The sequence below is a fragment of the Mirounga leonina genome, unplaced genomic scaffold (assembly GCF_011800145.1).
Source record: "Mirounga leonina isolate KUSES-001 unplaced genomic scaffold, KU_Mleo_1.0 Mir_151, whole genome shotgun sequence".
Lineage (NCBI taxonomy): Eukaryota > Metazoa > Chordata > Mammalia > Carnivora > Phocidae > Mirounga > Mirounga leonina.
Window position 1 is genome coordinate 7,292,621 of NW_023270377.1, and position 26,698 is coordinate 7,319,318.

Below are 26,698 nucleotides of genomic sequence, written 5' to 3' on the forward strand. Positions count from 1 at the left end.
AAAAATAAGGTTCATCAAGATATAGCTTGACAGAAGTTGAGAAAAATTAAATTGAAAGGTACAAAGAATTTTTAAGAGATTATAGAGAAAACAGACAGATATGAAAGGCAGATGAAAGAGATCCAACATTAGCATAACTGGTATTCCTGAAGGAAGGAACTAGATACGTGGAATAGAAAACATCTGGAAGATATAAGACAACTTTCCTGAAATAAAAGAAATTTTACACATAGAAAGGGCATATATGCCATGTCTCAGGAAATCTAATACAGAAAAACATCACTGAAACAATAGTCTAGGGACATTACTGGATTTTGAAGACGAAGATTTCTAAGTGCAAGAACTCAAGGAATATAGTTTCCATAAACCTTTTTCTGAAAAACTACTAGATGAAGAACTATGGCCTACCAGAGATGGAGAAATTTCTCCAAAAAAGACGACTAGTGCTGAGTACTGAATCCACCTCTGTGGGGGAGGGAAGGCGAAAAGGAAGGATGACAAAAGTAAGCAGTTGAAGATGGATCTAATATTAATTGTCTGAACAAGTCATACCAGCATTGGACCTTTACTGAAATTTAATGAAAAAATTTCTTTTATTTTATTGGTGCTTTGTTCTGGCAAAAATTTTCACTAGGCTATATTCTGAATCCAAAGAATCTTGATTTGTTTACTAAAATTACAATATGGCTCATAAAGACAAAATTATATTTTGGTTATGACTTCCAATGTCATCAATGACTCCAAGTTTCTATTAGTAGTAATTAACATTTATTTTACTAAGTTCCAGAGAACATTTCTCAAGTATCTTATTGAAATAAATTTATTATAGATTTTCATTGGAGATATAATTGAGAGCAGCATAGCCTGGGCAGCCTGCAGGAGACAAAAATCTAACAGGTCAGCATGCTGAAAGAGCTCATGCATTTTGGGCGTTAGATGTCCCAGAAAGACTCTTATGCTATTTACTCGTAAATTCTGCCATTACCTTAAAAACCAGAATACCCTGGGATCTAAACAAAAGCACAACCTACTAGGGGACAGACTCATACACTGTCTGTTTGTCTTACACAAGGGTTTGCTTTCATTTTTTAATTCTGGTGTAAGTTTTACTTAAAATGAATACTGAAAGTAACTTTCTCTTTCATACATTATAGTTCGAATATTATAGCTTTCTAAGTTTCTGTCTTCTCGCCATTGTCTTAAAAGATGGTAACAGCTGCTTTTGGACAACTAAGATTCAATGTTGCATCAAAATGTCTGGCTGATTCTCTTAAAAACCACACTTCAGCCTACTCTGCATTAAAATATGTCCTTCAAAAATAACTTTGAAGCTCACAGCCAAGACATCCTAAAGAGATGAAACAACTAAATGTATAGGTATCCTGGAACAGAAAAAGGACATTCAATTTTTAAAAATAAAGGATTTCTGAATAAAAGTATGGACCTCAGTTAATAATGTTTAAAATTCATTAAACATTAAAGTTAATAACATTAAAGTTCATTAATTGTAACAAATGTACCATACTAATATGTTAATGATAGGGGAAACTAGGTCCAGGGGTATATAAGAAATCTCTGTACATCTTAATAATTTTCCTATAAATCTAACACTGTTCTAAAAATAAAGTTTATTTTTAAAAAACTGAATCAAAGAAGTAAAAGAAGTAAGCTAGATTTCAATAGCAGGTAAATGATAAACTAAATCATGGCATTTTTGTTCAATTGTTTATTATGCACTTTAGAAAAATAATTTTGAAAATGTAGCAACATAAAAATGACATAAAACAAAAAAATGAAATGTTCAAAGGTATAATTTAACTATGTAAAAACATTTATGAAAAGATTGAAGGGGAACAGCTAAAAAATGGTGTTAATTATTACGAGTGATTTTTTCTCATTTTCTAAACTTCCTTTAATATTGTAATATTTTTTAATTAAAAAATATAGAAACATTTACTATAATCTAATAAAAACCTGTGATGCCCTGTACTGGTTGCCCACCCTACATTTATTCCCCCTCTTCATCCTTTCTAACAGAAACCTAATCTTTTTCATATGGGGGACTCATTTCATTTTCAACTCCAGAGGCAGATCTTCATTATTCTAATAAAATCAGGGAATGGTTCCCCTGGAGACTGTGATCAGTATCATGGCTGGTAGACAGGCTTTTCCCCTTCCTTGCTTGATGTGATCAAGAAGGCATGTAGTCTGACCATACTGGCAGCCATCTTCACTACCATAGAGAATCTACTACTAGATCACTGAAGACAGCAAAGGGCCAACGTCCTCAAGTCACTGAGCCCTGTAGCCTGCACAACCTCTGGATTCCCACTTACGTAAAATAATATGTTCCCTTACTATTTAAATCATTTTGGGCCAGGGTTTTCCATCACTTGTTGCTAAAAGCATCCTAACTAATATAAAATACTTTAAAATATCTTCCATGAGAAGCAAACTTCTCTTTCCTGTCCTTCACTCTGCAATAAAAAATGTAACACTCTTATTACCAAAACTAAAATCTCAGGACTGCTCACATCATGTATCTTGCAGGTATTCACTACATATTGACAAAGTACTATTGGTTCTAGAGCATAAAAATATTATAAGTAGGTCCTTCCCTAAGCAATATATTTCTACCTTAAAGGTACTCCCTTTATGGCTTCCATATTCAAGTAGGCCCACAAAACATATACCACGTTCATTTCACCTTCATGGACTATAGTAGCAAGGCCAGGAAGCCACCCTGTCCTCCAGAGTAGATCTCTCTCCTCAGTGCTATCACTTTCTGGCCCATGCCACTTTCTAGCTGTGTCATAGTGCGTTAGGTACATCTCTTCTTCTCTACCAACAGATGAAGAGGATCATCCTAAAGAGAATAAACATTATTTTGTATCTTACACTGACACTTGTTCATCTTAGGTACCCAAAACATAATGGTTTAGTGAATAAATGAATAAATGAATTGATGCTTTTGAGCCTGGAAAAAGGACATACAATTCCTCCTTGAAACTCCAAAGGAAAACTAAAAAAAATTGGAAGATAGTAAAAACAAACAAATAAAACCCAAAGACATGTATTTAGGTATCTAGAGTCTTTTCAAAACTAGCTGCTGCATTAGCAAAATTATTAGTATTAGCATTTCAAAAATATCAGGGGGAAAAAAAGGCCTCCTACTATTGCTTTCATTCAAAATTGAACTTTCATCACTTATTAGTGTGGAAAATATCTTCTCTTCAATTATGAGTTGCCAGTTTAGGAAGATAAGAAAAAGAAATAAAAGTTATAGGGATTAGAATGGAAGAAACAAACTTGTCATTACTTACCAATGATATGACTACCCACATGGAAAATCTAAAGGAAACTATGTCCAAAGTATTAAAATTAATAAGGGGATTTAGCAAGATGGCTGGATACAGGATTAATATACAAAAGTTAATTGTAATTCTATACACAGGTACCAAAAAGTTAGAAAATGCAACTTAAAATGCCTATTCTTTAGAAGTTAACATTAATAACATGAAAAAACAAGTCATAAACTGCAAAGAAGATATTTTCCCTACCAGTAACTGCTAAAACGATTACTTCCTAGAACACTGTTTTAACTCCAAAAAATCAAGTAACAGCCCAATAAAAAATGAATGCTAAAATGAGGGGGTGAAAGTTTAAGTAGAAACAGAATAATTAAATAACCTCAAAAAAACCTTCCCCCAAATCTAATAATTACAAGGGGAAAACAGTTAAGTTAGGAATTCTGGCAGGTACTTCCTTAGCCAAGTGGTCAAAGTTAACATCACCAGTAATACACAGTGACATCATGTACTCCCTGATATGACGCACATTGCCTCTGTGTTCTCCTTCCCAATGATGCCTAATCTCAGTCTAATCATGAGAAAATGTTAGACAAACCCAAGCTGAGAAACATTCTACAAAATCACTGACCAGTACTCCTCGAAAGTGTCAAGGTCATGAAAGACAAGGCTGACAAATTGTCACAAACTGGAACAGCTGCAGCAACGTGACAGCTAACTGCAGTGTAGGACTCTGGACCAGTTTCTCAAATAGAAAAAGGATGTTAGTGGAAAAACTTGTAAGATTTGAATAAGTTCTATACTTTTATTTAATAGTATCATACCAAGATTAATTTCTTGGTTTTCATAAATATTCTATGGTAATGTAAGATGTTAACATAAGGAGAAGCTGGCTAAAGGTATATAGGAACTCTCTGTATCGTTTTGCAATTTCTGAAAATTTATCTAAACAAAAACTTAACTGTGAAAAAAATGTAAAAGATACGAAGACATTTTCCAGAAAACATAATGACCATAAATATATGAAAAGATGCAATCTCGTTAGTAATTGGGAAAATATAAATTAACATCACAAGATACCATTTTACACCCACTTGAATGGCAAAAATGGAAGAGTCTAACTATATCCAGTGTTGATAAGAATGTGAAGCAACAGACACTCTTACATACTACTGGGAGAACTAAAAACAGGCACGGCCACTTTGCAAAATGGTTTGGCTATAAAGTTGTAAAGTTTAACATGCACATATGTGTGATGCATTAATTTTACTCTTAAGCAGAGTCTAGAGAAACTTCAGTTAGTAAGCAATGGAATGATCAGAGGAGCATTAATTCTAATAGCAAAACTTCAGTTCAACCCAAATATCCATTGATAGATAAATAAATTGTGGTGTATTTCAAGAGATGGAAATGTTATGCATTAAAATGAATGAAATATATTTATTAATGTTAAATGAAAAAAGCAAGTCACAGAATATGTGTAGCATGGTATTTTTTGTAAGGTTGAGAAACAAGCAAAACCAATACTTCTAGGGATAATAAATATGGGTAAAGTATAAAGAAAAGCACATTTTGATTAGCATGTTTGAGAAAGTGGTTACTTCTTGGGGAAAAAACTAGCGGTTAGGACAGAGAGGAACACAGGGTGCTTCAACAATACTGTGGTGTGTTTCTTAATCTGGGTGGTGAGTTCATGGGTTGGTTTTAATATCAGTACTCAAAAATTACATAAGTGTTACATATATACTTTCATCTGTGAAACACACTTTGCAATGAATGTTAACAAATATTTAAAAACCAATATTTTAGACAAATATACACCAAACCCTTAATAGTGATTATTTCTGGGGGTGAAATTTTAGAAGTTGTTTACTTTCAGGGGTACATGTTTTAAATAATTTTAATGGTAAATACATAATATGTACGTATTTCAAAAAATTAAAAATTTTTCCAAATTTTGATAATAGTTTTGAGATAGAGAGCTTTCTTCATTAGAGTAATTTATAATGATTACCTCCTCAATATTTCTCACTCACCAGAATTCCTCCACAAATACGGTTCCCATGCACAATCAATGACATTACAACTGGGTCCTACTGCAGAATCAATGGGGACAATGCCGAAACAACATTCCTAACTTCCTGTAGTTAATAGGTAGGGTGTGTTTGTGTGTGTGTGTGTAAATACTTTATATAAATAAGCATTAGGTCCGGGTCACTTATTGAGGGGAAGGGACCAGCTACAGATACAAGAAATCAAGCAAAAGAGTCCCTCAAATTGGCCTCTTTGCCTCAGAGAAAATAGGAACACGTAACAGTCAAAATTAGTGTTTGAAACCATCCATCCTCCTGTCTCCACCACATATTGTTATAAAGTTTTAGCCTTAAAACTAGGCCATCCACAGGAGGACATACATTCTTGTAGTGATTATCACTCAAACAAATGCTCTCACGCATACTGGTTCATGCTGGAAACTGCATGCAAACAGGTACAATGGTATCAGATCCTTGAGAACCTGCAAGTGGAGGACAATCCATCATCAACTGCACCTGGAGCCCAGAAGTTGTGTTAACAACACACAGTAAAGAAGAAGTGTGGCAAATACAACATGCCTTTGGCTGTATGTGTTATATATTATTTTCTATAATGAGGAGGAGAGAACACATTATTTTCCCTTTTTCTGCCTCATTATCATGACAAAGCAGGAAGCAGCATGTAAGGAATGGGGATGTTAGGAAAAGTGGGCAGATCAATGAAAACAGCAGAATGTGGAAAAGAAAAAAGGCTCAACAATAGGGAAGGCCTTGAAGATTGAGACAGAAGAACCAAATGTTGATGTGAAGGGGGAAAGAGGAGGACGAAAGCGTTTAAGGAGTATAAGAGAAGGCTGATGGTAGCTCGGGTCTCTCATACTTTGAAATAGCATTTTCAAGAAGATGCACGAGAAATTGTGGATGAAGCTGACAACCACGGAGGAAGTGTTCATGATTGCCCAAAGCTCAAGGGAAAGAACAGTTTGATAACCAAAGCCTGGCTCAGGACCATTCTCCTCCATCCCTTTTACTTTTGCTCTGCTTTGACCAGAATGCTCTCAATGTTGAAGACCTAGCTTTTCCCAAAGCTGATCCTTAGAGGCCACCAGGTGGAGCCCAACAGTCACAAAAAAAAAGAGCCCCCTCCTCAGCCTGATTTGCTTTTTGTCTATCAGCCAGCTAAAGCCATACTCTGAAAAGGACTTATAAAGTCTAAGTTTCAAGTTCAGAGGATTATATAACTCAGCCTCTTCTTCAGAAGAGTCTTCAGATAAGGAACACACTCTTGATAAGTTGAAGTATTCCTTCTGCACAGAGGGAAAGATTGGATAGAGCTATTTTTCAATTTGCTAATCTTGTAGGCTATGCCTCAATAAAACTAATTCCTCCTGTCTGTTTTTTTTTACCATCCTAGTTACCATCTCATTCTCTACTAGATACAAGTTAATATAATTTAATGACCACCTCCCCAATTCATAGCTACCTCCTAAGAAATTCAGTATCTATCAAAACTGAATGGAATAGTAAAAATATTGTATTTGCTCCCAACAGTCAATAAATATTTCTAATTGTCTCATAACTGGCACCTGACAGGTCAAAGCTGGGAGATGAAGATACCAGAACGGACAACGCCCTCCCCACCCCCCACCCCCCCGACCAACCACTTCCCTCCTTCACCACAATCCCTTCATCTCACCCAGTCACCTTTCCCCAGTGGAAGCTGCTGTCCTTTGCTTTCATTAAAATGAGCAGCACTGTGACCCCTTCTCTATTCCTCATTTCAACAGCCTCCCATTAAGCCCAGACAACCCCATGTTCAACCCAAAATTTCTCAATCCTGCTATACCTGCACTGACCTATTTATTTTTCCTCCTCCCCATCCCTTAAAGCTACCAAAGAAGTTTGCTAGAGCAAATAATACAAATATGTCTATTTGCTCTAGGTAAGATCACGTTATATATCTGCAGTTAGTCTAAAGTGTTGCCAAGACACACTATCATGGTCATTACAAGAGTCCCTATAAAACTTTTCCATTCTCTTCAAGATTTATCCTTCCATATTCAAGAAGAAACCATGACAAATCCAGGAGAAAGTGGCCATGATATCTCCATGTTCATAATCTCCTGGAAGGGAAGGCTGTGACTATAAACTCTGGACTTTAGGATAGCAGATTTCACAAAGGTCTGAGAAAATACAGGCATGAATTTCACCGTAAGAGTTTCTAAAGGGAAAGATGATTTAAGAGGATTGGGAAGCTCTTAAAACTGTAAATCTGATTACATAATTACAAATCATTCCAGCGAGGAAACCAATGTGGCTTTTTAAGTATCCTGGACATGAGTCTCGTACCAAATAGGAAAAGTACTAAATATGTTGTGATGTATAACAATCAGCAGTGATCCCTAAAAGGCAGCAAGGGTTCACTGAGAACAGCTTAACTTTAGGTTTTTGTTAGTATTACAGGACTAAGATTCATGCAAATGTGGCAGATATTACGTACAGAGGTAACCAAGGCTGAATTGAGATCTTTCATGACAGCTCGAAGAACAAGATGAAAAATAACTTTCTAACACCCAAAGGTCTCCAGTACTGTAACAGTCTTTGGTCTCCCCTTAGGGGGAGGCACCAAAGTTCCACTAGGGCTGCCAGAGAAGCAATGCTTACATGGAAGGGGACACTGAGTATCCTTGTCCTAAAGGAACTCATGGCCAAGTAGATGACTTGCACAAGCAATTACAATACAAACAGGCCAGAGCTATGATAATGGTAGTATTACAAACTATGGGAGCACCCAGGAGGGAGGACTCAGGGAACATTTTTCAAGTGGACAAAGGAGTTAAGTTTAAAAGTTGAGTAGTTCACTAAACAAACAGCAGGGAGAAGAGAAATCCACTGCTGGGAAAGCAAGTGTAGTGTGCAAATGTCTGGAACTACGAACACACACGGTCAGCTTGGGAAACGGCAAGCAATGAGAGAAGGGAAAGATAGGAGCTGAGGCTGCTCACAGTGCATCGGGATGAAATGCCACTGTCGTCTCCCCAACACTAAAGTCAGAGACCTGGTTCCCGAGGTTCTATCCTTCTCGTTCATGCCCCATTTCTAATTGGTCATCACCTCTGGGAGAATTCACCTTCCTCAGCCTCTCTGAATCTTTTCATTCCTTTTGCTTCCTTCACTGCAATTCATTTACTTCGGGTTCTCCAGATCTCCTCTGTGCTAATACAACAGCCTGTTACGACTGCTTGCTTTCAGTCCTGTCCCCTCCCATTCACTCTGGACTCTCTGTCTGAGTGATCTTTCAGCAAAGAGGCTTCCGTTTTCCCAGAAACAATCCTAGATTTCTCCCTTCACCCATGTCCGGTAAACTTCCACAAAACTACTTTATTCCTATGGAAGAACTTACAACATTCTGTTTCATACTACAGCTAGAGCTAAAGAGACAGGCCATTCGGTCTGTCTGCTTTATCCACACTCGTTCCCAGAGACTCAAGTCCCACAGTCCCTGCTGACTGGGCAGTGGGCCTAGGACCTTGGACCATTACCTCTGGTTAAAACTACTGATCAGGGCAAATAACTGTCTCAAGCTAGACCAATAAGATTTTCTACCCTAGAAATTCTGTATCGTGGTCTAGACTTCAGTATGTGACCTGCAGAGGACAGGCAGTGCCATTTGGGGGCCTCGTACGCTTTTGAGCAGGCAGGCGGCTACTGTGTAGAGTGATGCAGAATAATACAGCTCATGTGCAGAAAGGGGTACAGAAAAGATGCCAGGTAGGTGGCTGGACTTGTCAGGATTGTCAAGAGAGAAGCTGTGATTCTTTTGCCACCTTGTTAGTTTTGAGATCCTCATGAGGCCTGCCTCCATTTCCTGCCCTCGGGTTTAGGAGAACCACCAGTTTCTTATATTAATTTCCACTTTTATGTAAATTAGCTCAAACAGGATTCCATTTCTTAGAATCAAATTAATCCTGTGACATTTAAGTACAAGTCCTTCTGTGTTAGGCTATAATTTCTTTGAATAAAGAAACCATACCTTGTTTACCTTTGTATTTCTCACAAAATATAGCAGAGTGACTTAAACATAGTTGATCAATGCCTGTCTCATGAACTGTATTTATCTACAGAAGAAGTAAACGACCTTGGGCTTGAATAATTAGTAGCAATGACAAAGACAGAAGAAGTTCAAAACTTTTTAAGAGCAGAGTGTAGGGGCAGGGAAAAAATTCAGAAGGAAGTCACTTTTGGGTTGCTAACCTCAGCTTTTGGGCAGAGTTTCTGGGGAAGTTGACCACAAACACCCACAGCAAGCACCACCTTTACATTCCTGGTCCAAACCTGGCAAGATGAGAGAGGAAGCCCAGGCAGTCCTAGCACAGCATGTTCTGACTGGGAAACAGTGACCTCAGTCCCTAAAGATCAGTAACTGATAGCCAGAACAAAATGGCAAGGCGACCCCCAACAGGCTCAACAGCTGCAGCCTGCACCCCTCAGGAGAGAGACGCCATCTGAGAACTTCATCAGGAGAGCCTGCCATATTTTCTTTCTTTCTTCAGATAAATTTTCTCTTCTTCACTAAGATCTTAAAAGGCATATTTCCATAAATGACAACTTTTGCTGTCTCTATACTAAGAAGGTAGAGAAAAACTTACTTGTGTTTCCATGCAAGTATAAGAACCTTCAAATATTTTTATTTTGAGAAGTACATGATTAATATATGGCCATTATTTTAAAATGTTCTCTCTTACAAATGTCCTTGCTACTTCAAAGGCTTGACTCCTTTTTCAACTATTGTTGTAATTTATCCACAAGGAAAAGAGTTCTTGATGAAGTAATGGCTCAGCTGTGAAAAAGGAACCTTTAAGACCATTCCAGCAATAAGAGAAACTCACATCATGAAGATTTCTTGACTACACCCTTACAACTTGACGACTAAGGAAGTAGTCCAATCAAGTATACACAATGGGATAAGACAGAAAGGCAGATAAAAGACAAGGCTGGATTTCCTGCTTTGATGTGAAAGTCTTCCCTTTTCACTGCCAAGCAGAGTGTGGCAGGCACAATCATCAGGGGCCAGGTGGCACAGCCATTATCAGGCCTTTGGAGCTGATGGTGAGAGACTGGCAAGCCTCAGAGAAGGACTATGTAGGACTCAAGGGGTTGACGTCACTTTTGGATAACGAGTTAGGCTTAAAAATGATGATATTGCAATCACTTCACTTGAGAGCAAAAAGGGAAAGTAGAATTGTTCCTGAGCGGCTCTGAGATCATATAAATCACACTGATCTTCACATCACTGAAAAAGTGGCACAGGACAGTGTTTCTTAAATGGCATGAGGTTTAACACACAGATTTGATTTAGCTTACTTTGTTAGGCATAAGAGGCTAAGTATAGAACAAATCCGATAAAAGCAATACATAGTGGCCATCTACTCAGTGTTGGTACTCATAACCACAGGACATTCCCATAAGGGCCCATCCTGTACATGTCAGATGACCAGCAAGCAAGTCACCAAACTGGCTTAAAAGCGTCAGAATAAACTTTTCTAGCTTGTATACTTTTATTTTCATTTTGTGTGATGCATAAACCAGACACCATCTTAAAGGGCTAAAAATACAGCTAAAACTTACTATTGCCTTTCTTTCAAAATGAATACAACTGTAAGAAGAAAACAGATACAGCTTTTGATCAAACAGCTGGGTCCAGCAGTTTCTTCAGATCAAAATGAATTGGCTATCCATGATGCTCTGTGACCTCATAACCTATATTTAAGTTAAACTGGTTTCTGACACCTCCCATAAAAATATGGTACCCTTTCCTACTTATAGTCAGGTAATTTAATTTTTAATGTCATAAGTAAAACCTATGAAAGATCAATACCAAAAAAGCACATCATTAAAATATACTTTCATATTTTTTTTGCAAAATAATACATTTATTACATATGATTGGCAGATAGTTGTTGCTGATATATTATTCTCTCAATGTTTACGGAAATTTTCAAAATAAAAAATTTTATACATCATACAATACACCATGCAACCACAGGGGTCTTTGAAGATCTCCAAACATTTTTTGAGCTGACCAACTTTCACCTGTGAGACCTGGTCCCAGCCTTGAAACTGCGGGAGGGTAAGTTTGCCACCCAAGGTGGCTGGAATTTTCCCAGCCGTAAGGAAGAGATTTTTAACTTGAGATGAGAGGCCTTTTCTAAAGGGACTGATAAAGCCCCTGAAAGCAGAAAGGAGAGGAGACAGGGCAGAGGGGACTGGGGCTGAATCAGAGGGTCTCCGGGGGGAGGACAAAGAGCCCTCTCTAACACCAGCATTCCTCTGTGCTCACCATCAGGGGAAGGACTGCCCTATAACAGCAGTGTGTAGCTCTGAAGAAAGAACTCTCTTCTAGTAATTTCCAGAACCTGAAGAGGGGGCCCAGCACGACCCTCGAATGGATCCTGGAGCACCCAGGATGCCAGGGAGGTACTTGCCCTTGGGTTAATGAGAAGTCCTGGCTAATGGTCCCTGGACCTGGAAGGCACCAGTCAGGTTGTTTTGCAGGGACAGCCCTTGACTAAGACAGCTGTGCCCGCACGACCACACTGGAATTGGTCACACGAGCTCCACAGTGACCAGCCCAGAACTGTGTGTCCTGGCCCCAGTGTTTGAAAGACACAAAGTGGACACCCATCTTGATGTTGGAGAACACGTGGGTGACCTGAAAGCAGACATTGTTGTTCCACTGCTGGATGGGAACGGGCATAGCAGAGAATTTATCTAGGACAGTCTGGCTGGCATCAGTCAGACACAAATCTCAATCCTGCCACTATCCAGCAGCTCTGGCCACAAATCCTCCTCCTCCATGTCCAAGACCTGCTTTTTGTCTTTTTGCGACAACAGCTGAAGGAAGACATGAAACAGGTCTGCGAGGGGGCCCCAGGACCACTGACCTGTTTATCTCCACCACCCAGCCATCCCCACCGTGCGGCTTCATATTTATATTTTAAAGCATGAGAGACTGGAGTCCCCTGAAATGCCTGGAATTTTGCATATTTTAACACTAGCATCTGAAAGGAGGAGTCTGATTGTTTGATACAATAAATCCTTCGCAGTTCACAAGTACAAACAGGGGTTAGGACATAATGGGAAATAAGCAGAGATTCACAATGTGCTTATGTTTTAGGCCCCAAACTAAAAACAAACAAAAAAAGGTGATTTTTTTTTTTTTTCTGGCAATTCAAGGAATTCTACAAGTGACCAGTCAAAGTGGTAGTTAAGAACAATTTCTGAAAACCAGGACCCAAATATGCCAAGTACCCATGTTTTAATAAAGAAATGATGTTTAAAATACACAACGAGTTTACCAAAAGGCCACCTAAAATAAGTTCTGTCTGGACTCTGTGGTTTTTCCTGCCAAAGATCACCTACCCCAGAGCAAAATTGCTGTCCTCCTTCCAGTCCACGATGCGGCAGATGAACAGTGTGTTGGTATAATCTTTAGGCCGGGTCACAAAGTCCTGGGGACAGTCCTTGAGAGGCACATATATTCTAGGCACTCGGTGGTCCGAGGGAGAAAACAAGGCATATTTCCTAAACAGTTCACTGTTCTTATCAGCCAAGAGTTTGAGAAAGCCAGTTGCTGCCCGGGAATGTTTTTTCTCCAAGATGTAAACCACCTGAAAACACCAAAGATAGAGTCAAATGTTGTTTACCTACAGGACTGGATAACAGGAGAAGTCAACAATATACTATTAAGTCAACTATCTGGGCCCAGCAGTTTTTCTAGGTCCAGATGAAGTGCCTCTCAGTGATGCTCTAAGTAATGAGTTTTTTTTTTTTTTAAAGATTTTATTTACTTATTTGAGAGAGAGCGACACAGCAAGAGAGGGAACACAAGCAGAGGGAGTGGGAGAGGGAGAAGCAGGCTTCCCGCAGAGCAGGCAGCCTGATGCGGGGCTCGATCCCAGGATCCTGGGATCACGACCTGAGCCGAAGGCAGACGCTTAACGACTGAGCCACCCAGGCGCCCCTAATGTGTATATATTTTTTAAAGATTTTATTTATTTATTTGACAGAGAGAGAGAGCACAAGCAGGGGTAGTGGCAGGCAGAGGGAGAGGGAGAAGCATGCTCCCCACCGAGCAGAGAGCCCAATGCCGGGCGCGATGTGGGGCTCGATCACAGCAGCCTGGGATCATGACCTGAGCCAAAGGCAGATGCTCAACCAACTGAGCCACCCACGTGCCCCCCTAAGTAATGCGTATTTAAGTTGCAACAACTTAGTATCCAGTGAGCATATCTATCCAAGGAAAACCATGCAATACATGGATCAATTAGATGAAAGTGCTTTTATAACCAAGATCTATGTCTTAAGGACATATGTAAGACTCCGGCAGGGAAGTATGGTTCCAAGTATTTGCTCTGCATTACATTTTTCTCACATGAACAACACAACAGTTGCTTTTTAAAAAATGTTATTAAATATAAATAAGGAATTGGTCTTTATTATGTCTTTAAAAGCTGGAAACCAGGGTGCCTGGGTGACTCTGTTGGCTGGGGATCCGACTCTTGATTTCAGCTCAGGTCACGATCTCGGGGTTGAGACTGAGCCCCATGTGGGGCTCTACACTGGGTGTGGAGCCTGCCTAAGATTCTCTCCTCCCCTCTTCCCACCCCCCCCACCGCCACTCACTCTCTTTCTCTCCCTCTCTAAAAAAAAACAAAAACAAAAAGGCTGGAAACCTTTTCACCTTCCTTCTTTCCAACATTAAATCCACTCTCTCATTTCACCAGGCAAAGACTCAGGCCACCACACCACTACAAGGACGTACTATTTCCACCAAGAGAAAAGCATTCTTGAAGAAAGTCAATCCCCTCACCCACCCTGGGAAGTTCTTCTTCCTGAACTGTTTCCCTTTCCCACTGTGGACAGTCTGCACTTTGACACCTTCACTGGAATTACTTGTCAGCATTGCACGTTGATCCCTGAGCAAAGGTTCAGACTGCTGGTGAGCTGGCTGCCGCTCCTGTTCGTGTCTCTGACTCCATGTGGGGCTTCAGCCTGTCTACTGAGAACCTCCAACCAGTCAGTGTGCCTTTCCTCTGCCCCAGGGACACCTGTCCTCTCAGCAAATCTCAGACCCATGATAGGCTCTACGTTCTCCTGATCCCTCCTTCCTCCTTGTAAAACACCATTCTCTTTTGAACAAGCTGCTGTGCCCTCTGTCAGGAATCCTTGACCCCGTTCTCACATGTGCTTGTCTGTCCCAGGCCCTTTGGACAGAGGCTGCTCCTTCTCCACACACAGCCCCTGAAGGAGGCATCTGTGTTTTCCTGTGCTGTCACATCCAGACCATTTACTCTTCCAGCCTTGTGCAGATGTCTGCAACCTTCTATGGTTCAGGCTGTCCCCTTCTTGTCACTGTCATCCATGGACCTCCTAGTTTACTGCAGAGTAACTAGTAACTAGTAACTGGCTTACATTTCCAAGTGAATGACTCAGCCACTATCTTGCCCTTACAGTCCCTGTACCTCTTCGACGCCGGTGGCATTCCATTCCATTTTGGCAACTCATCCTCATGGCCACCACCAGCATCCTCAGGTCCAATCCTGATCATCTCAGACTGACCCGTCGTCCAGCTCCCTTACTCTCCTGTGCCCCACTCCATGGCTTCTTCACCACATCAAGACTACTAGCACCTTGATCCCAGCCTGCTCTCTGTGTCTGTTTGCTACTTCTTAGGCCTGAATCCTTTTCTACTTCAGAGGGACATCATGTTCCATCACTTCTAGTCCTCTCGCCTCTGTAATCAAATGCTTCACCTCTCTTACCCTTCCACTGCACCCACCCTAAAAAATCCTCAATTCTGGGACAGTTCATCCACTGCTATTTTCCAACCTCAAATACAAGCTATGGAGTCCATCAGAAGAGAATTACAATGATGCAGATAGAAGATGGACACCATTACACATTTGTGTTATATAATCATTGCTCCGACCTCAAAATTTCTAAGGTATTTTTAACCTGTTCCCAATCAGCACAATCTATGAGCCCCACTCTCTTGATGATCCTCTCCTTCCAGGACTCCAATTATCTGAATGCTGAATCTATTTTATTGCCCCACACTTCCTGAAGTTCTGTTCACGTTTTCCAGTCTATTTTCTCTCTGTTCAGATTGGGCAAATTCTACTGATCTGTTCTCAAGTTAACTAATTCTATGCTGAGTCACCTCTACTACTGAGACCCTCCTGCAAGTATTTTATTTCTGTTATCGTATTTTTTTAGTTCTATAATTTCCACTTGGTTCTTTTTTTGTAACTTCTATGTCTTTGCTGAGATTTTCTGTTTTCTCATTTGTTTTGAGAGAATTTTTAATTGCTTGTTGAAGCATATTTATGATGGCTGATTTAAAATCACTGTCAGGGGCGCCTGGGTGGCTCAGATGGTTAAGCGTCTGCCTTCAGCTCAGGTCATGATCTCAGGGTCCTGGGATCGAGTCCCTCATCAGGCTCCCTGCTCCTTGGGAGCCTGCTTCTCCCTCTGCCTTTCTCTCTCGCTCTGTCTCTCATGAATTTAAAAAAAAAAAAAAAAATCTTAAAAAAAAAAATAAATAAAATCACTGTCAGATAACTGAAACATCTTGTTGTTGGCACCAGTTAGTTGTCTCTCCTCACTCAAGTGATGATGTCCTGGTTCTTGGTAAAATGAATGATTTTCAATAGGTGGTAATAGGCATGAAGCTTTCTCTACCAGAGGCATCCTTCTCTATCCTGGACCTTTTGTCTATTATGTTAGAGATTCAAGGTCTTACTAAAATCTTTTCTTTTAGTAGGCAGGTTACCCTATCTTGTTTTAGCACAGAGGTCCTGAACTACTTTTGTGGGCTCTAGTTCCAGTGACAATTTCACTTGGAGAGACTGTGCAATAGTATTTTGATATTTGGTTGACATGGAACCACTGGGGCTCCAGCTGGTCTCTGCCGGTACTGCCTGAGGGGGTGAAAAGAACTTTCTCAAGGCTGGCCACCTGGTCTCTCTAGTATGGATTAGAAACAGATCCATGTCCATACAGGGACAAAGAAACTTCCCATTTAAGGTTTTTAGTTGTGGTAGGACCCTGGTGCTACCTGACTGCCTAGTGTCTCTGGGTGGGAAAGCAGTGTCTCAGACCCATGAGGAAAAAGGTTTCCTGGACCACATACCTGCTGTGGCAGGATCCTCCTTACTGGCATTCCCCAGCCATCTACTACCTCTGGGGGAATAGAGAGGAGTCCCTAACTAACTTGCCTTCCTCTCTTCACCCTTCAGAATTCTCTTACGGTTGCTTCCTGTTATTTTCCAGGGTTTATAGTTGTACTAATAGGAAAGAGCAAGGAGAAACGAGTCTATGCCATCTTGTCTGAACGAGAAGTCCTTGCTTCTTGCTTTAATATCTGACAGCACGAGAAGTGTATGAAGCAGCTTGACATTACCTGTGATTCATACATTAGTTGTAGTAGAAATGACTTGACGACAGCATAAGTTTTGCATACAAGTGCTGTTTTGCCTTGTGCTTTTAGATTGAATACACTAAGAAACTATCCCAAAAAAACCAAACAAACCCAGCAAGTGAGAGGGTACCATTGAGGGGGCAGTAGCCAATTGCAGAACACAAGTTCCATCTACAGAGGGTTGCCTGTACTCAGCTCTGACTGAAGTCATTGAAGAATGTGGCCCAGTGTTGCCAGATGTTTTGTTTAGTCAAGAGAAGCCAGAAGTCTCTCTCTCTCTCTTTTTTTAATAGGCTACTTAGTCAAAACTTTTAAATGCTGCACAGGTCACACAAAACACAAGTTTGTAAGCCAGATCTAGCCCACAGGTTCTCCATTCATTACAATCTCCTAGCATGCTGCCTGGTATATAGGCATATGGTTAGTATTCAAAATGCTTATTCAAATAACTGGAGAGGCAGTTGAGGGTAACATATATGTAATATAATTTAGAAATTCCTCATGTCAATATGCAAGAGGTACTGTCTTAACCCACTTGCTAGATTGAGGTGACAACCCTACCACTGCACGCTGAACATGCTGAAGGATGCCTCTGGTAGAGAAAGCTTCATGCCTATTACCACCTATTGAACCACTTCTTCTACCATGAGCTATCTGCATAGCTAGGGTCAGCCATGTTTGATCCCATATCTAAATAAGCCACTAGTATATATAATTGAAAAATAAAATTGAACTATGCAAACTAATAGACAGGATGCAAAAGCAATTTTTTGTGTCTACAATAACTAAATTAAATACTTGGGGAAAACTAAAAAAGACATTAAAAACTTACTTTTGAATTAGATATGGACATGACAACAATAAAAAAAATTGAAGCAAAAAACTAAGAATCTAGAAGGAGTCTATATTCATATTGCTTCACGTGGTGCCTAAATTCTCATTCCACTTTACATAACCCAAACTGGAAATCAAAGACATCACATTACAAGTGTGGTTTAAGCAGAAAAAGATAATGCAGAACTTCAATAAACATACCCACACAAAAAGAAAAGGCTGTGGACCTTCATCCAAACACAGGCAAATCAACATATATGTATGTCTTTAAACTTATACAAAGTATTAGCTTTTTATGACTCCTTGCTTCCACTGACTTTTCTGATTAACTAATCAACTACAGTGCTAACTGAACTGCATGAGATACCCCTGACACGTGGCTCAGGTGACAGTCATTTGGACATGTGCAGAAAATCTGTGGGCAATGACCTTTGCTGATCTTTGCAGCGATTTCTCTGGTAAAGCTCTTGGGTCCTGTGACATGGAGGTGCTCTCATCTTTTGTAACTGGAGCATCAGCATCCTCTTTTCCTAAAATAAGAAGAGAAGAAAAAGAGAAGAGGAATCAGTTAGGTGCATATCTATTAGGCATATAGACTCATAGGATTTTTTTTTTTAAGATTTATTTAATTTTTTTAGAAAGAGTGGGGGGAGGGGCAGAGGGAAAGAATCTTCAAGCAGACTCCCCGCTGAGCAGGGAGCCAACATGGGTCTCCATCTCGCGACCCAAGAGATCCTAACCTGAGCCGAAACCAAGAGTCAGACTGAGCCACCCAGGCACCCAGTGGGATTTTTAAATTCAGAGCACCATTTACCCTAAACTACACACTTTACAGAAAAGGAAACCCAGGCCCACCGTAGTTAAGAGACTTAGCTAAGGTCAATCACATCACCAACTTGCATTAATGCTCATGCTCAGCAGGCCACATTTGATCTTTTTAATGTTACTCAAATGCTAAGCGTCATACAAGTGGAGAGCATCAAACTGCTGAACTGAGCTCAACGGGCTAGGTGTCAAAATGCCAAACATATTAGATGTGAAATATTGCCCCAGCCCACAGTGAAGAATAGAGATAGGTTAATTTATTATGCACATCTGCTGAAATCAAAATAAATGTTAACTTTTAAAAGTACTTTGGTACCAGCCATAACAAACAAAATGGTGGAAAATAGATTATATTTATTAAATAAATAAATAAAAAAGCCAACCCTGATTTTCCTGGCTTTTCTCTGTGACATTATATAAAGAGTATTTAAAGTCTTTAAATGTTTAATTTCCTTTCTTAAGAAACTTATAAAATGAACATTCACCCAAGAAACTGAAACCACATCTCCCCAATAAAGAGGGAGTTAGGCTCTGTACCAGATGTATTAAAACCACTCATGAACAAATGCAGCAAATTATACACTTTTGAACATTTAATATTTTGTATTTTCATGTGTTACTTTAGAGTTCTCCCACAGAATATTCTTATCCAACTATACTGGAGTTTCTGGATTCTAGGGGTCACAACAAATTCATGTGGGCCCCACTCCAGATAGCTAAGAGAGACTTGTACTTATCATCATTTAGACATTACCCAGGCCAAAATAAATAAATAAATCCTTTTCAGGACCTTTTCAGCCTCTTAGCAAAGGCTCAGCTTAAGGCCAAGTTTTACCATTCTGGGCGTACTCTGGAAACACTGACATGATCTGACCTACTGGGGCTTAAGAATGATCAACTGTTTGCTTTTCCATCTAGGCTGAAATATGCCTACCATAGTGCCCACTGAAAGCAGAATTCTCACTGTTTTCCAAAAACAAAAAAACAAACGAAAACTTTCCCATTGTTGATCACCCTGTCCCTCAGTAAAAGAGGATATCCATCTTTTATTTTAGACCATAGTTCAGGATTCCAAGATCATTAGATGCTTCCAGAACATCTTTTATACTCTGGGGGAGAAAAAACAAACACACAAGTTGTTGATCTGCTCCATAACATATCTTGCCAATGTGTTCTGCAGAACAAGTTCATTCAGAAAAGATTAGGAGGCTCGAAATACCACGAACCAGTACACTCTACCTAGATATCTGCTAGCTGAACTTTCAGTCTCAAGAGTTGGCAATCAAGGGGGTTTTCTACGGCAGCCCAAATCCTGGACATGTAACCTTCTATCACAGTCACTGATGGTTCCAACTTAAAATAACTATTGCTTTAGATCCCATCCCAACAACAAGCAAGTCTTCTGTTCCGAAGGTTATGCCAGGCTGCAGCAGTCACATCAAAGAAAGAAGGCTAGCCATGGAAGCGAACCCAATTGTGATTTTCAGATTTTACACCTGCACATGACCTTTTCAAGTTCTGTGTTCATAAGGATATCCTGACAGAAGCAAAGCTTTGTTCAAAGATGCATTCCAATAAATTAAACTGAAGCTTTTAGCCCTGCAGGTGAGCATCATAGATACGTTCAATGAATGTGAAGAAACGCAATGCCAGGTTAGAAAGGTGAATCACCTTCATAGGTTTCCAACAACTACGTCTTGCTACACTAATAGCAAAGTTGTCAGTTTAATGAGAGATCTACCACACTGTTTAATCATGAGATTCTTCATTTATTCCATGTGTATTTATTGAGCCATGGGAACTAAGCATTCAGTGAATAAAAGAAATATGGTTCCATCCCTTACACAACATATACTTTAATGTGCGAGTGATATTCAATAAACAACCACTCAATAAATATAAAGTTATAAATTGTGATGAAGGCTAAGAAGAACAGTTCTAAGGAGGAAGAGTTCTCTCAATATACAATTTAGATTAAGAGGTCAGGAAAAGAGGCCCTGCAGGGAAGTGACATTTAAGCTGACACCCGAGGATGGTGTGTTCAGGAGTGAAGACGGGGACAGAAGACCCCAGGTGGGAAATGGCACGTGGGAAGGGGCGGAGGTGAGAGGTTCTTGGCACAAACATGGAACAGAAAGAAAACCATGTAGCCAGAGCATAGTGAGCATAAGAACAGGCACAGCAAGGGATGAGGATGAGAAGTAACAGGAATCAAGTCAGCTGGGGTCTTCTAGGATTTACGCATCCTAAATTGAAACCTAAATACAAGGGGAAGCTGGCTAAGGATTTTGTGCACGCAAGTGACACTGCCCGAGGAGAGGTTCAAACAGGTGGAGAGCGGAGGGAGGGAGGCCAGCGAGGAGCTACCGCAGCAGTCCAGACATGCGAGGACTGTGCTATGACGCAGGCACTGCAGATGGAATGAAAAGGATTAACCTAAGACATATTGTGGAGTTGAGCTGATAGATTTTGGTGGTGATCAGATAGGAGAGCTTACAGAGCATTAGCTATGAGAAGTGAATGGTGATTTCCAGCTTTCTGACATCTGCAGCTAGGTCGATAGAGGCATCTTTACTGGCCCAAAAAAGGCTAGAGGAGGAGGTGAAAACCACGAGTTCTACTTCAGAGGTGTTTCTATTTGATGCTCTTGAGTAAGCAGTTCAATAGAAAGGTCTGGAACTCAAAAAGAGAGGTCTGGGCTGTGGCTTTAAACACACTCTATATGCTGAGTCCTTCCATATTTATACTTTCCAGGCCAAGCTGGGGAGAAAAGATTCAAACCCAAGTGTGTTCCACTACTAAGTCCAGAAAGCTCTTCCACTGCTATGTGCCTCCAGGAATTAGTGTTATGTTGTCACTGTTAAGAAGATAAGAAAACTATGTAATGTATGGGGATTAACATAAGAATAAAAAAAAGAAGATAAGAAAACTGCACTGAGGGAGTGACCTGAGCTTGGAGGACGTATAGACGTGAGAAAGATGAGAAAGGGAAAGGGCACTGCAGGTAAAGGCCCAGAGTTGTGAAAGGGCCTGACGTGGTAAAGGACTACTAAGAGATTTACTGTAGCCACTAACAGGCTGAAGATAAAGGGCTGGGTGAGAATGCTCTGGGGTGGGGAGAGGAACAAGGCTGGTGGAAAGGTCCTGCGGCAGACATTCTAGTGACTGCCCAGATCCAGTCTCTTCTTTCCTGGCAACAAGGACTCCAATTCTTAGCTGGGTAAACTATTTAAAAGACTACATTTTTCAGCTTTCTTGCAATAGGCTATCCTTAGATAGCCTATATGTCTAAGTTTTAGCCAATAAAATGCAGGTTAAAGTATTGTAAGTGACTTCTAGGAAGTGTCCTTAAAAGATGGAGGCCCAGCCTTCCCTCTTTCTTCCTTCTTGCTGGTTGGAATGTTGATGTGACAGCTGGACTCAAGCACTCATCTTGGTCCCAGAGGCCACAGGACAAGGGTGTTTTCTACGCTGCAGAGCAGCACAACAGAATGAGCTTAAGACTATGGAACTACCCTCTGAGCCCTGGCCTGCCTTACTCTGGTCGTCTTTTATATAAGATAGAAATAGATTTCTTTCTTATTTAAGCCACTAATATTTTAGGATTTAACTCCATTCTCTCTCTCTCTTTTTTTTTTAAGAAATAAGGAACATTTTTTATTTTATTTATTTATTTGACAGAGAGAGACAGCCAGAGAGGGAACACAAGCAGGGGGAGTGGGAGAGAGAGAGACAGAAAGAGAAGCAAGCCTCCCGCTGAGCAGGGAACCCAATGCGGGGCTTGATCCCAGGACCCCAGGATCGCAACTCAAGCCAAAGGCAGATGTTTAACGACTGAGCCACCCAGGCGCCCAGGATTTAACTCCATTCTCAACAGAACATACTTTCTAACATATGGTCCAGACCATGAAACTGACAAGCCTGGACACCATCCTATAAAGCATTTTAATGGTAAGGAACACCTACCTCTCAGGACTATGAATCTGGAAGAAACATTGAATGGAAAGACAACAGTAGCAAAGATCTTAGAAAGTTGGGAGCTGGGATTGCAGTCTAAATGAGACACAATCAGAATCTGAATTAGATAGTGGCAGTGAGAGCAAAGAGAGGCAAAATTGGAGAGATGTGTCTGAGAAGGATGATGCTAAGTGTATTTCCATCACTATGGATGTCTTGATATATGAAAAATGCGCTTAAAGGACTTTTTGATTGAATATCAGGAAAAATGGCTTGACAGAGCAAATAAAACTCCATGGTGAAATTACTAGAACAGGGCAGGCTGGGAGTCCTCACAAGGATAGAGGGTATGCGTCCCCACGGCCTTCGGTTTTGCCATACTGAAGGCAGAGGTGGCCCGTGCACTCTGTGGTCCCTTCTAGTTCAAAAGATTCTAGAAACTGGTGACTACCAAAGTTCTTCATCTAAAAGAGAGAATTTTCTAAGAAACAGATACACTACTAATATAAGCAACTATTCATTATATCCCCCAGTACACACCCTAGGAAGAAAAGTCGAGTGAAATCCTAATCTCTTTTTACAGATTGTTTAAACACTTAAAAAGTAAAATGCCATGGTTTGGTGGGGTTGGTATGGCCACTTACAACTATCAAGTGCAAACCCAACACCTGATTTTGGTAAGAAAAATGATTCTGGGGGCGCTTGGATGGCTCAGTCGGTGAAGCGTCTGACTTCAGCTCAGGTTATGATCTCAGGGTCCTGGGATTGAGCCCCATGTGGAGCTCCTCGCTCAGCAGGGAGTCTGCTTGTCTCTGTCTCCTCTCCCTCTGCCCCTCTCCCCACTCATGCTGTGTGTCTCTCTCAAATAAATAAATAAAATCTTAAAAAAAAAAAAAGAAAAATGATCTTGATTTGGTCCTCTCTTATATAAACAATAGACTGACAAGTTTGATGATTCTTAACACTTCACACATCAAAAGGTTTTCAGATGATTGGACTGCGATGCCAAGTGGGGGCAATGTGAAGAAAAACACAAGGAATTGGGCAAAGGAGTATCAATCTATCCAATTATACAAGTGACATTCCAGAAAGGGAGAGGAACATGTACAAAGGCACACACTTGAGAATAAATGGGAAGAGGAAGGTTCTACGTGTCTAATCAAGTTAAAGGCCTTATACGACATGCTGAAGAGTATGTATTTTATATCTTAGAAATAGAAAGCTATTGAAATTTCGAGAATAACATGATCAGAATTATACTTGGTGAATGGTCACTCTGTTGCTCCTATGAAGAGAATCTTTTTCTCTAGCTGCTTTTATGATTTTCTCTTTGCTTTTGATTTTCTGTAGTTACATCTCGATGTACCTAAGTTAGGATTTTTTTTTTAAAGATTTTTATTTATTTATTTGACAGAGAGAGATAGCGAGAGCAGGAACACAAGCAGGGGGAGTGGGAGAGGGAGAAGCAGGCTTCCTGCCGAGCAGGGAGCCCGATGTGGGAATCGATCCCAGGATCCTGGGATCATGACCTGAGCCGAAGGCAGACGCTTAACGACTGAGCCACCCAGGTGCCCAGGATTTTTTTTTTTTTTTTTTTTTTTAATTCTACTTGCAATCATTGGTCATCTTAAATCTGTGGTTTGGTATCTCAGCTGTTATGGAAAATTTCAGCCATTACCCTTAAATTTCATTTTGCTTATTTTTTCACTCATCTCCTTCTAGGACTTTAACTTATTTAGACCCTCCTCCTCTGTGTTTTCTATTTGTCTATCCAAGCTATACTCTGGATAATTTTTTCTTACTGTCTTCCAGTTTATTAATTTTTCTTCAGCTTTATCCAATCTTCTGTTAAATTCATCCACTGAGGCATGTTTCTTTAAACTATGTCATCAAGTATACTACATTTTTCCTCAACCACTGAGTTAATTTCATTAAAGTTACGTTCATTTCTAGAATTTTTATTTGGTTCCTTTTTCAATTTGCTTTGTCACATGTCATAGTTTCCTACTCTTTGCAGATATGTTCAAGCTTATCTTTTATTTCTTTAAATATAGTAGTTTTTTGTTGTTGTTTTTTTACAGATTCCATTATCTGATGATATTTATGAAGGGCTGTTTCTATTGTTTGTGGTTGTTGATGGTTCTTGCCATTGCAGTATGGTTTCCTTGGGTGCCTGGCTATATTTTGTGCTGGTCAATAATTTGAGGCCTGGGTTGAAGACTTTCCACTTCGTTTTGCCAGGTACCTGGAGGCATACCAGCCCTTAGGCCAATTTAAGAACTGAGATTCCTTGGTCAACCCAGTCAGCTTGAACCTGGGCTGTAATTCCACGTGAGCTCTGATACATTTCAGGTCTATCTTACCCACATGGTGTAGCCCTTTGGTGTCCTAGCTTCTTGTGAGACACCAGTTGCTTTATTTCTGTCCCCCACTACTGCTGGTCAAATGTGCAATATTGCCTGGATTCTCCACTCCAGTTTTAACCTGGTAATGCTTGTCAACTCTTTAATGCTTGAAGTTCTGGGTCTTTTTTTTTTTTTTTTACTTTATGCAAATATTTTTAGTTGTTTCAGTGGGCAGGAGTGTGTCTGAATAATAGCCCACCATTACTATTAACAGAAAGTCCCTGGGATTTATATTTTACAAATATTTTTCAGGTGGCACTGTACAGCATACTTAGGGAGAGTGACAGGGTGAGAACAGGGGAAGGGATAGTGGCGATCTGTGCAGGAAACACAACAGGGAGATGGTAAGGAAGCCACTGTGATGGTGCCCAATGTTACATAAGGCAAAAGCACGAAGGATAGAAAGAAGAGGCAGGTACTCTCACATTTATTTTTCTCAGCAACCCTATGAAGGAAGTATTACTATTTTGATTTTTAGAGAATAGCAATCAGCCATTCAAAGAGGTAAAGTAACTTATCCCAGGGGTCATCCAAGGAGATGGTTAGTAAAGGGGGCATCAGGACCCAGCATGACTCCAAGTCCAAACACAACAGTATGATGAGATCTGGAAGAAAGATAGGTACATGTGGGTGGGTTCCAATGAGGAGGAGGGTTGCCAAAAAGTTTGTTTTTGTTTTTGTTTTAAGATTTTATTTATTATTTGACACAGAGAGAGTTAGCGAGAGCAGGAACACAAGCAGGGGGAGTGGGAGAGGAGAAGCAGACTTCCCACGGAGCAGGGAGCCCGATGTGGGGCTCGATCCCAGGACCCTGGGATCATGACCTGAGCCGAAGGCAGACGCTTAACTAACTGAGCCACCCAGGCGCCCCGCCAAAAATTTTGTAATTCAATTACAGACATGGAAAATTTTTAAATTTTACAAGATGCCAGGTAATAAATAGCTCTCGATATAATTTCACTGCTTCCACCCATAGGCATGATAGAGTAATTAAAAGCATGAACTTTGAAGTCACAAAACCTAAATCCAAACCTCAGTCCTGTGACCCTGAACCATGTGGCTTTGAACAAGTTACTTCTTCTCTGTGAACTTCCTCCCTAGTAAATCTGGAATCGTTTACATGATTTATATTTACAGGTAGTACCCTGGCACAAAACACAATAACAAAAACTGTCAGATGCTATTAATATTGTTGTTGTTAATATCATTATCATTAATATTAGTATTATTTAATTAGCTCTTGCAGTGAGTTCTGAGGGAATACAACCCCGTCATCCTGGGCACAACTGACTGGACATGACTGTTGTACGGGACGATGGCAACATTATAAAATGGATCACACTTCCTCCTCTGTAAAATTTAACCAATCTTATAGGGTTAATGGGAAAGTTAAAATTAATGTGTGTAAAAGTGCTACAGTGGCTAGAACACAGTAAGCACTCAATGACTGCTATATAATGAATATTTAAATTACTCATTACTTTTCTGTATGCTTGGTGCCTTCTGTGTGAAGGAGAAACAAGAGCTGCTGCTATATAGGTAGGCAGACGCCAAGTCAACATTAGGAAGTTTGGATTTATCCCAAAAGCAATGAAGAGCTATAGAAGAAAGTAGGCAGGAGACTAACATAACTTATGTTTTAAGAAGCTCACACTGGTTGCTGTGTTGGGAGTAGATTTAGGAGAAGTGAGACGAGAGACAGAAAAGCCAGTAAGAGGGGCGCCTGGGTGGCTCAGTCAGTTAAGCATCTGCCTTCGGCTCAGGTCATGATCCCAGGGTCCTGGGATGGAGCCCCATGTCGGGCTCCCTGCTCAGCAGGGAGTCTGCTTCTCCCTCTCCTTCTGCCCCTCTCCC

At 40.3% G+C, this 26,698-nt stretch overlaps 1 protein-coding gene across 3 annotated transcripts in view; it reads right to left on the bottom strand.

The window, feature by feature from the left end:
• The window catches only part of DIS3L2 (DIS3 like 3'-5' exoribonuclease 2), a 341,559-nt gene that overhangs the window by 174,635 nt on the left and 140,226 nt on the right, over positions 1 to 26,698 (bottom strand). For all 3 annotated transcript variants that reach the window (XM_035006877.1, XM_035006875.1, XM_035006876.1), the window contains 2 exons: positions 18,087 to 18,187; positions 12,764 to 13,011 (listed from right to left, as the gene is read on the bottom strand). In XM_035006877.1, coding sequence (XP_034862768.1) covers positions 12,764 to 13,011; positions 18,087 to 18,187 — 349 coding nt within the window. The remainder of the gene's footprint in view (positions 1 to 12,763; positions 13,012 to 18,086; positions 18,188 to 26,698) is intronic.